We start from the raw sequence: 11794 nt of genomic DNA on the forward strand, positions 1-11794 counted from the left end.
GTCATGTGTACAGTTAACAAAGTTACTCTGTACAATTATTAAATCAACAGAAATCTTTCGGCAAAATACCTTACTATTAACTACATCAGTAGAAGGCATTGCCATGTGCTCCATTTCTGTTTGACTCTTTGGTAGCACTGATTGTTATATATATATATATATATATATATATATATTTATTTTATTTTTTACCAAAAAAAGACACCACATAGCTGCAGAAATATCTAAAGCAATATGTGAAAGTTGTCGGCTGTTTTAGGATGGAAATAATAACATATAATAGAGATATCAATTATTTTAATCACACGTTTAAAGTTTTTTCTTATTTTCATATTAATTTATAGAGCACTAAATAGGGATAGAAAATAAAGTATTAATTTGTGAGATTTTATGTGTGCATTGAAACACACCTTAAACCATCAAGGTTGAAAAAAATCAGACGATGTATAAAGCAAGGTTTTTACATTTATTTTGCATATTATTTTAAACAATGACAATTCTGAAAAATAGATTTTTCTCATCAAACAGTTTACGTAGGTGGTGACGAAATAAAAAATAAATAAAAAATAAATAAACAACTTCAATTGACAATAGAATGTAGCTTTTAACAATTGAAAATGTTAATTTACAAAAACTTAAATATCACCAGCACACACGAAAAATATTTAAAGAGTTCAAATTTATAGTTAAGCCCGTCTGTCTTTTAACACAAGGAATCTTTTGACCATAAATGTTTGAAAGATGTCTTTTCTTGGCTGCTTCAGCAAAAGAATCACGTAAATGTTATTATTGGATTCTATATTATGTTAACTTTAGTTAAACTAGTGTTAAAACTGCATACTACTGATCAGTAACAAACCAGGGTGGAGTTTAGGTGAGATCCTTAGAACAACCCTTGCCGTTACCATACATTTAATCTCATAGTAACATATTCTTCATATTGCTCCTCATATGAAGTCTTTTTACATAGTTTGACATATTGTGATATGCACATATGATCACTCACAATTTATGGTGTATTTAATTTCAAAACAGGCAATTCATTTACCTGCAGATAATTAAGGTCTGGGAAAAGATCACATCCAGTGGGTTGTAGCCATACATCTCAGTTTGTGTTTAAAACAAATTAAATGTGTTGTGGTTAAACATAGTAATAGTATACAGTTCTATTGCTATAATGCACTATGCACATAATATTCCCACTTTGCCCCAGTTTCCGTTTTATCACACATTTCCACAGGAAAAACATGTTTTTCCAGAGAAGTACATTCATCATGTTAAGTTCTTTAGAGTGTGTGAGACTGTGAGCAGGTAAGTAGATTCCAGGAGCACCAAGGGTCGGGGAAGCACTCCAGGGGCTGAAAGGTGTCTGCAGTGTTTACATCTTAGTTTTTTTGTCTTTGGTGCCATTGGCCCTGAGACCATAGGGAGATCATGTTTGAATTGCCGCCACTTCCTTTTATACTTGGTAAGCGAAAGTAAACGTGTGTGTGTGAGAGAAAGGGAAAAAGAGTGAGAGAGAAAGGGTGTGAGAGAGAGGGTGAGAGAGACAGAGAGAGAGAGACAGAGAGAGAGACAGAGAGAGAGAGACAGACAGAGAGAGAGAGAGTCAGAGAGAGAGAGAGAGAGAGAGAGAGAGAGATCACTGACAGTTCATGTTGTAGAGTGAAATTTGGGAAGCTTGAAAAGAAAAAAAGAAACAGTGAAAAGTGCAACATGAAAGTCTCATCTAAAGCTCTTACCTCTTACGTTCCTTATTTCATCATGTACCCATGTCCTAATCAACCACAATCTTCAGAGCTGTCGGCATGCTCCACCACACTAGGCTCCACCAGACGGTCATAGGAGAAGAACAGCATTATCTGAAAGATGGACATAGCCTTAGATTACGAAGAATTTGAAGTTGAGAGAGCCTCATTTGCACTTTTTTAAGGACCAGTGAATAATGACACAAGTACCAGGTCTGAAACCAAGGTAGCACAATAAATTTTTCTATTCGTGTTTGTATGTAAGTTAGTGAGTAAAATATACTGTTCTTATGTCCCCTTATAAGTAATATTTTTTTAACAATATACTATTAATCTCCACGTGACAGCATATTTTTTATTTTTTTAAATCCAGAAACGCGTAACAAATAAACAGATTTCTCTAACACTCTGTCCGACTCTGGCTGGATCAGTTGGTTGTAGGGTTTGTGGCATTCTAAACACCAGTGTTGCCAACAGCGTCGTTGTAGAGTGCCTTCTGGTGGACAAACTATGCAATGCCAACACTCATAACATGGTTGAAAGGTGTTTAGTTTTTCCCTTTTATATATATATATATATATATTCATTTATCGGCCATTATAAATGCTGATACCAATAGTTTTGAAAATGCCTAACGCCAATAAATTGGTCGAGCTCTACCAATAACCACAACAATTTCATCTCAAAAGGACCTTGGATTTAAGGGAAAACAAGACTTCTCTCTTACAAGTCTTGGAATGGATATCAGCTATTTCATCAGCTATATCAGCAGGATATCATCTATTTCAAACAAACAAAATTCCTATTATTATCAAATGAATATGACGTGGTAGCTCGCTCACTCATGCTGGTCAGCTTTGTTGTCTCCTTTTATTTTCCCTCTGACTTCATAAAAGGATGCAGATGCAAATATGAGAGAAAATCTTGTATCTCTTCTTTTACAATACACACTTTTCCATAACATAAAAGTGGAAATACTAAGGGGTTCTTGAAGGGACATCAATTCAGGTTTACATATGGGACAGATGCGGACTGACTAGTGTGACCACCATCAAACAAACCAAATGTGGGACGATTAATAAGTTTGTGTGGGACAATGTGGGGCATGTTACCAACACTAAAACATAACCTGAAACTGTTATATAATGTCTATCTAACTTAATAAATAAAAAAATTATGCTTTATTCTTTAGTACCTTCCAGAAAACACCATTACATCACAATGTAAAATAACATCTCTTTATTTTACATGTCATTTAAATTCAACATCACTGAGCCCAAAGGCAGCAGGCAACAGATACCCAGGTATATGTCCTAGCCCAGCCCAGTTTACTAAAAGAAAATGTTCTCTATTTTGTTGCCATTATGCCGCCTTGTAACATTTTAATTTACCGAATTATATATATTTTATTTTCTGACAGGGAACAAATGGAACGAATCACCGCTCCACACTTACTCCTTTCTTTTCAACCATTGGACAGGATTTAAAAAACGGCTGTTGTATTTGTACTTCTGACGAAACGCTGTTAAATATAGGTGAAAAACGACTCTGCAAAAATAATAAATAAAATTCTTTCTTAAAAAGGCAAAAGAACGCATGTAAGTTTTCTTAATATGATAATTAAAAACCAACAGACTGATGAAAATGCGTGACATTTTCTCAATATGCGACGTGCGGGACAAGGGGTGAAAATGCTGTTCGGTACAACGCAAAGCGGGACGGGTGGTCACCCTAGGACTGACACACACACACACACAAACACACACACTCAATACTCACAGTGAGCAGTGCCAGTAAAGCCATCATCACCCCCAGCATGACGTAAAGATTACTAGTTAGTCCCCCGGCCCACAGTGGCCCTAAGATTGTCGCCAGACCTCCCACTGAGCGACGGACTCCTTGACTGAACCCTGAGGAAACACACACAAATTAGCAGGAGGACAAAATAACCTCACAGGAGTATTTAAAAAAATAAAAAAATAATTAACTGTATAAAAGTGTGTCTCATTTTGTGCAGGACTATCACTGAGTTGGATTGTGTGTACAAGGTTTAGAGCCCTGAAGTTCAATCTTTCACTCGACAGTACCAAGATTTTAGCTCATTAACATTCCCCCAGAGGGCACTGTTTCTCACCTTGAGTCTTCTCTGAAGTGACTTTGGAAAAAAGAGACACCTGGGCTACGGCTACAAAGGGCAGTCCCAATACCTGCAAGAATACACCGATGATGAACTCTGCTAACTGCCAAGCAAAGCCGCCTGAAAAAAGGAAGAGGGATAGGGGAAAAAAGGAATATAAAACAACACGAGGAAAACATATTTTTGAAGCAAACAAACTACAAGCGGTGATCATCGAACGGAAATAGCTCACACTCCAGTGTATTTTTCCGTACCTTGGGGATTGGCTAGGAAGATGAGACACCACACACAGGAGATATTGCAGAGGATGAGGCCCACAGCCAGCACCACCCTCTCAGCCGCTCGCTTGGTCAGCCAGCGCACAAACAGGAAGCCAGCGATGACCTCCACGCCGCAGATACAGTACATCACACTGTTCTCCAGCTCACCAAAGTTGAAGTACTTCTGGGTCAATGGGGTCACCATGGTCTGCAAGGGGGAAAAAAGTGTCATTTCTATACAAAAGAAAACCTATATTTCCCCCCCCATTTGTTGCTGATGATCTCTATTAAATATACATGTTTTTAGGCTCTATGTACAATGTATCTGAAGTGCACGCAAGTGTAGTTACGTTTGGAAAAAGAGTATGTGGTATTATATGGCGAGGTTAGAGTGTGGCACTCAAAGTGACATAGCAGCAGCTAGCACTTTTTTGCTCCCACCACAATGACATCACACTGTTCTTCGGGGAACAAACGATGCTTTAGATTTGTTTTCTTTCCTGGATCCGTGCATGAACACCATTTTATCTTCAAAGTCAACAGAGAGTTATTTAGGCCTCGGGGCTTGTTTATTGCTCCGACATGCACAACATGCACTTTATCAAGGCACTTTTTTAAACCCAATTGAAGCGCTATATTAAGAAGGCACTAATGAACGATTAGTTGGTTAAGCCATCCGTACGCTTGCTAACAGGTAATAAAACCGAATTATTTCTTCTGTTGATCTTCTGTGGAGGTTTTTTGTTAACCTTGGAAGGCTTTCTGTTTATCTTGCCTGTTGCCCTTGATGTTGGTGTGTGTGTGTGTGCGACGTATTTTCAGAGCTCACCTCCAGTGCTGTCTGGTTAAAGAGAGTGATGAACTGGGCGGTTAGAAGAACCACCACCTCTTCTCTAAGGAACTCTACCAAGAAAAAGAGAAAGAAAAAGAGAAGCTCGGTTTCTGAACTGTAATTGCCTGTCCTCAAACTGAAACGGATGTGTCCCCAACCCTGAAGCCAAAAGAATCACTCGCACACCTCGGCTCATGCTGAACCTCTTGAAGGGGTTGGATGGCACGTCCAACTCAGGCGGCGGCGAGGAGGGCGGGGAGATGTGTGACAGGTCGCCGTTGGAGATGGCCGCCTGCTCCCTCTGTGGATCGGGGGTGACCACCGAACCGTAGGAGCCCAGGAGCTCGTGGGGCCCCATTAAGGGCTTCCCCTCGTCGTCATCCCCGTCCATATCCTCCACCTCTCTCGATACCACCTCTTTGTCTCCCTCCGCTACGCTCTCGCTTTGGTCCTCTGTCTCCTGGGGTGGGATGTCCCAGTACATGAACACCACAGCCAGCTGAAGGAGGATCCACAGCAGGCACATGAAGAGCTGGGGGCGAAATATGCCAATGACGTTAGATGTGAGTGAGCACAAATCCAAAAATGTTCTTGTTCCTTTTTATTCTATCTTAGGTTCTTTGTATCTGTCAGCATTGTCCTTGGCTTCCTTTTGAATGCAAACATGTCACCATAACACTTCATCTGCAGACTTTAGTTGTTTTACCCTGCAAGTAGTTTTAGTAGCCGAAAACTTGTTCACAATACAGTGTAACACAGGACTACATATTATTCCATCAGTAATAAAGATTTCCGCCCCAAAGATCTTACCCCTGGTGCGGTGTACTTATTGACCAGAAACGGGCCCATCTCAAAATCACAGAGCCTCAGGAAGATGTTGAATGCTGGACCTGTAGGAGGAAGTAACTGAATGTCATGAGTACGATATGCGTCAGCAAAAAAATACAAAACATGGTAAGCACTGATGTCGACAAGCACTGACCAATCAGAAGGCCAGCCTGCCGACATGCCATGACTGCAGCGAACACAGTGGAACGGTCTTCTGGGGCAGTGCTTCGGGTTAGGAAGCCAAAGATGGATGAACCAGCACCAGTACCTATTCCTATGAGAGGACACTTACAGGTCAGTCACTGAGATTAACATACAGTAATCCTTTATATATAACACTATGTATGAGGCCAAGACAGACATCGATGTTACCTATTGAGATTCATAGAAAGCTACATTTCACATGATGTTTGTCCATAACTGGGGTCAGATTAAAATGTGCAAATCATTGTTTAATCAAATGAGTCATGTGCCGCACCAGAGAGTTTTCTGCAACAGCGGTTTCAATCGTTTTTCTCACCTGCCACAAGTCTGCTGGACAGCAAGAGCCATTTGGAATAGCCCATGAAGTACATGAAGTTGCCTTCAGGAGGGAGGAAGAGAGAGCAAAGCGACCAAGTCAATAAAGTGTGTCAACATGGATTGATTTAATTTTTTGAAACCTGCTGTGCAAATGTATCTATACATTATTTTTTATTTTAAGTGAGAGTCTTGCAAAGAAAATGTTCTTGCTCAAAAACCTTGAACCAACTGGGGTCCAGCAACTGGGGAGTTTAACATTGCAATGAGATCAAGCCATTACCGATTATCTCAAAGAGGTTGGCGAATAGGATGATCTTCTTGGTGGCACAGGTCCGGTCGGACCAGAGGCCAAATAGAGGTCCAGTGAGGAGACCACTCAGACTGAAAGCTGATAGGCTCAGACCCAGGAAGTAGGGAGCCGCGTCCAGTGTCTGCAAGTATCTCCATATCGTGGGCAAGATTACGGCTGAAAGAAGGTGTGGAGGAGAAGAAAAGTGTTAAGTTACTCCGCACCAATGTCACCATTGGCTTGAACACCTATTCCAAAGATTTTTACACCAACCTCGCTTCTTAACCTGAAATTATTAAAAATATGATTACACAAGTCATGGGTTTAATCTAAATTCATCTCACACTTAAATATACTGAATAAGAACCTGGTTCCGGTGTGAAAGGGGTATTAGGAGTCACAGGTAGGGGAATTGTAGTATGTCATGCAATTCTAAAAGAGCAATGTCCTTCATTGGCTAAATTTATAGGATTAATCTGAAACTTGTTTTCACACGTGTTAATGAAAACCTCAGGGTGTAACATTTTAACAATACAGAGGCCTACCTAGGACCTGCATACATTACGTAAGCTGTAAGCACAGGGAGGAGAGAGGCACACTGTGTCCACATTACGCACAGTTTAAAATGTCACATGACAAACCCCTAGAAACATATTTCACATTCTTGTCTCCTCTCAGCATTGTGACCTGGGACACTGACTCATCAGTGCTTGCATCGCAGATGATTCAGGTTCATCAACTGCAAATGCCATTGGATAGAAGCTGGTGGCCAGCCAATTGGGACACTGCTCACTGTACATAGGCCTAATCAGTTAAGTCTCTTCCACTTCCATGTCTTAGGTCTTTATTAGATCAATGGTAATCATTTAGTGTTGAATGTTGAGGAACAACTTTGTAACATTTAGCATGGATTATTTAAACCTGTACAAAAAACATGTGTAAACAGTGTCAAACTCTAACTGGGCAGGCCTAAGTAAACCATGTCTCAACAGACAAACAAAGAACAGTGCTGACCAAATGCAATTATTGATACACACTTAGAATTGAAGCTGGTTGTCATTAGGTGGCTGGAAATCGTTGGTACAAAAAGCAGGTACACTGTGGGGAAATACTGACCAGTTGACACAGACAATAACATTGTGTGAACGTATGAGAGCCATAGAAAAAGACAAATGTGTGTAATAGAAATATAGGGGGTAACTCTCAGTTTAAGAGTAGATGAAATCAATCTTTTTTTAATCTGCAAAGAAATGCAATTCTACAAATCCTCGGATTCCCTACATGACTGCAGTGGCACTTTAACACCAGTGTGAAACAACCTTCCTGGTCACACTGTTAATAACTTTTTTAAATTATTAACATTTTTGTACTGTAGTATACCATTGAAGGTATACAATTTTTTTTTAAGATTGCATGATAAAACTGGTGCGGAGATTCAATTTGAGGTGACAGAAAGCCTACATGGATCACCTGTCTACACTACCAAGAGTATATGTAGCTAGTGTAACTATCCCCTATAAATGATTAGGCTGAAAATGGTGTTACTGTCTAATGATTGCATTAGAACTCTGCTCTCAACATTCCTACTGTATTGGATAAACAATGTAGCCTGTACTGTGCCTTACTAACTGGATTTGTGGTTCGTGATGTGGACATATGTGACAGCTCCTATATTATGTATGGTTAACAATATCTGAGCAATGAGCGAATCAACAGTAGGCTACATCCATGGAGTAATCAAAGCAAAAAAAATGTTTACCATATTCGATTCCACTTAGAAGAAAGATCAATCCAATAGTGAAGTATGTCAGCTTCTTTTTCCGCCGATAATCCATCGCTGTTGGAGCTACTACTGATTGTGTATTTTAATAATTTATGTTGGCATCGTTATAATACTTTAAACATGAATAGGTATTCCTAAAAGACCGTCCCATGCGATGAAGTCAAACTAATCCGAGAGACAGTGCAGCCAATTAGATCCAATGCAGGCATATTTCGGTTGGAGCTTGCCTTGCTTCTCAATAGAGCATTTTGAAGAAGATATAAATCAAAACATTGTGCACTGCATCCGTACTCCATTGACTGAAGACTAAGGATATCCGACGGGAAAACACATAGCCTAAACTGTCCCATTCACAGCATTGTAAACACGTAATTGCAGCGCGCACTCGCCAATCACATTTCACGAAAACAACCTTCCCAAAACGATGAAATTCTTTTGGAAACCACTCCCATATTCTTAAATTGTTGTGACGTGAAACTGTTCACGCACAATAATGACAACGGTCGGATATTTTCTGGAGAACGTGTCAGTGGTGAGAATCGCAGATTAGTAGTTGTGGGATACTCTTCTCCGTTACGCAATCGCAGCAGCAAGTACAAAATCGCTTCCGGTTGTCAGATGTTTTGGGAATGTGGTTATGAGCACTTTTTTTCAGTAGACTCTTAAAAATACAACTGCATCAAAAAAATGCACTCAGAAAAAGTTTTGTTCATCTTGCGTGTAATTAGATTTATATTTTTACTGTGAAAGTATGCTCTTCCTTTTGTACTTGAAAAAAGGAGCTGCCCAACACATTGACCTGTGCAGCCTTTTCTGTTCCACAGCATTTTTCAAAATAAATAAATGTCACCCTTTGGTGACTTGACAATGCATGCACGACTGAATAATTCGTAGATAGTGACCATGGGCCATCCTATTAAACCTTTTTTGGTCATTAATTTGTGCCCAAAACAGCAGAGTATGTCCTCTTTGAAAAGGTTTATGTTCATAGAAAGCACTGCTTGCAATCTAATTCAAGATATGAAAAAATCTAACGGAGCCTAAATATTTAACTGTTACATACACAGTATTAGCCAGGCTTTAGAAAGTTATACCAGTAAATGGTGAAACAGCAGTGCTGAAAAGGATTAATGTTCAGACTCCTGCCTTCACATACCAGGGGTCATTGGTGACCAGCTCATCCTGTGACTTCCATTACAGCTGACACTGAGGTCTGTGTCACACAAACACTGTCTCTTTCAGGAACACATTAATTCAATTTTCAATATTTGCAGACAGGAATCCCTGCAACACTAGCAATAGAATTCGGTCCCTAGGCAACACAGAACGAATGGTATCCAAAATACCCATAGGTTGCAACCCTTCAGGAGACATTTATACTGGTTTCCAAAATATGTTACTGGTTTGTGGCAGATGACAGGACTTGAGAAAGCAAAATAACAGCCTTTAAAATGCAGTATAATGGTGGAACAACAAACATACTGATCAGTATAAACCCCATAAATGACAAGTTTTAGTGAACTTTTTTCTATTCTTATAAAAAAAAATGTTTTCTTTATTTACATAATTTACCAACAGGTGGCACATGCTGTGGTTCATTTGCTCCACAGTCCCAAGTCCATCTATTCGAGAGTAGCTACAATTAGTGACTAAAAAAAACATATTGTATGCCTTGGAAGTCTTCCAACAAATCTCCCGTAAAGCTGAACACCACTCCGTGACTTCCATATGGAGTGTGGTCCTTGTTTCAGTGAGACGTCAGGATGTAAAAAGAGAAAATGAACCTCAACGGGGCATAGTGTGGTTCAGAAAGCAAGTTTCTTCATGAGAAGGTACACTCTGGAGTCCACTTCAAACCCATGCAGATTGTTGGCATCTCCTTGCAACCTCATGAGGAGTCCTCCGTAAGACACATAGGCTGAGCTGAGGGGAGGGATGAACGTACACACACACACACACGCGCAAGAGTTACCGCATGCAAGATCAGATCACACCATGATTAGGAAGAGGAAGGGGGTCTCAGCAGAGGGGTGGCATTCAGCCTGCACCAAGAAACCCTCTCAGTATAACAAGCAAGATATATAGCAAGACAAGGAGTAAACTGTACAACAGAACCCGTGATCGGTTGAACCTGTGAACGTCACTCACAGTCGTGTCGCTGCTTCTGTAGAGGTTTCATCACCCTCAATTTTGTAAACTTTGCCATACATCACATAGTCAAACTGGTCTGCCCTAGGAGGAAGCAGAAAAAAAACGTTAAGGATTAGATAGGAATCCTAACCCTAACCACCTTTAGTGCATTACCTCAATAGCAAACCCTCTAAATATATTTAATGCATGACCTCAATGTACCTCAATCAAGTCTATCTTATGTAATTTAATAGTACCTCGACGGCCTATCGTCCTGTGGATTGTACTCTCCATCATCGGGTGTCCCATCCTCATATAAAGTGCTGGCTATAACCAACCTGAATTTGTCCCCTGGTTGTGAAGAACAGACATTAGATATTATACACAGGGCATAGCACATTTAAGTATGAACGGTCAATGGAAATGTAACAACATCAGCAGCAACAGAAATGGACAGGGCAAGCAGGCAGGCAGGCCGATGTGCTCCTTACCAAGATCAACGGGGTAGATCTGAATGTTCACATCCAGAATGAGGTCCATCTTGAAGGATTCACTTTCACAGTGGAGACGAGAGACTAGAGCATTGGATAAAATGGACGCTCATATTTGATACTAATAAAGGGGTGTGACAGACAAATAGATTAATCAATTTGTTCTTTATATTGGTATAAGCCTAAACTTTACCTCTGTCAAATTTCTTGCCATCAGGGTCAATGTCCTTCACGTCAAAGATGTCTTCAAAAAGAATTCCAGCCATAGCCCACTGAATCAGTCCTAGTGAACGTAACAGTATAATGGATTTCGCTAGGGACACTCAAATATGACTAAATAACAACGGTGATAGACAAAAGAAACTATCTGGAAGTGTCTGTCAACTAGCTACCTATGGTTAGATAGCATCTCCATTAGCTTACATGCTACCTAACTAGCATGTATCATATAGCCATCTAGCAGACAAACATTGAGAACAATTTCACTTACCTCAAATCAGACAAATGGTATTTCAACTAAATAAGACTTTCCTACAAGTAGTAAGTTGAAAATGGGATTGGGGTGTGTAGAATGGCTTAGAAAAGTCAATTTTCATTCATGACTGATTCAATCAAGTGTGCCGCGCACAGCAACAATGTGTTCAACCTTTGACGTTTGAACTAGACAATCACTTCCGTAGCACATAAACCTGGAAGTTATTTGGGGGGCTGTGGGACATGAACATAATTTTCACTGTCAGATAAGATATTTTAACAGAGCATAATCGTTTCCTT

The 11794-nt window shown here is 39.9% G+C and overlaps 2 protein-coding genes across 3 annotated transcripts; both read right to left on the reverse strand.

The window, feature by feature from the left end:
• Positions 1-447: 447 nt before the first annotated feature.
• On the reverse strand, positions 448-8911 carry mfsd8l1 (major facilitator superfamily domain containing 8-like 1). Of its 2 annotated transcripts, none has more exons than XM_067229816.1 (12): positions 8376-8911; positions 6608-6793; positions 6326-6388; positions 5960-6079; positions 5788-5867; positions 5164-5509; positions 4975-5048; positions 4140-4353; positions 3883-4005; positions 3528-3658; positions 1743-1862; positions 448-1415 (listed from the first exon to the last, which is right to left on the reverse strand). In XM_067229816.1, the coding sequence occupies exons 1-11, from the start codon at positions 8449-8451 to the stop codon at positions 1782-1784; spliced, it is 1494 nt and encodes a 497-aa protein (XP_067085917.1). In that variant the 5' UTR covers positions 8452-8911; the 3' UTR covers positions 448-1415; positions 1743-1781. The 2 variants fall into 2 exon arrangements, with proteins under 2 accessions (XP_067085917.1, XP_067085918.1); XM_067229817.1 differs by having other exon boundaries at positions 448-1464.
• Positions 8912-9938: 1027 nt separating this feature from the next.
• polr2h (RNA polymerase II, I and III subunit H) lies at positions 9939-11663 on the reverse strand. The gene is made up of 6 exons (XM_067229839.1): positions 11511-11663; positions 11214-11303; positions 11021-11104; positions 10787-10880; positions 10548-10631; positions 9939-10322 (listed from the first exon to the last, which is right to left on the reverse strand). Exons 2-6 carry the CDS (start codon positions 11284-11286, stop codon positions 10205-10207), a joined length of 453 nt encoding a protein of 150 aa, XP_067085940.1. The 5' UTR covers positions 11287-11303; positions 11511-11663; the 3' UTR covers positions 9939-10204.
• Positions 11664-11794: the final 131 nt, after the last annotated feature.

Source organism: Osmerus mordax, chromosome 26, assembly GCF_038355195.1.
Source record: "Osmerus mordax isolate fOsmMor3 chromosome 26, fOsmMor3.pri, whole genome shotgun sequence".
In the NCBI taxonomy this organism is placed as follows: Eukaryota; Metazoa; Chordata; class Actinopteri; order Osmeriformes; family Osmeridae; genus Osmerus; species Osmerus mordax.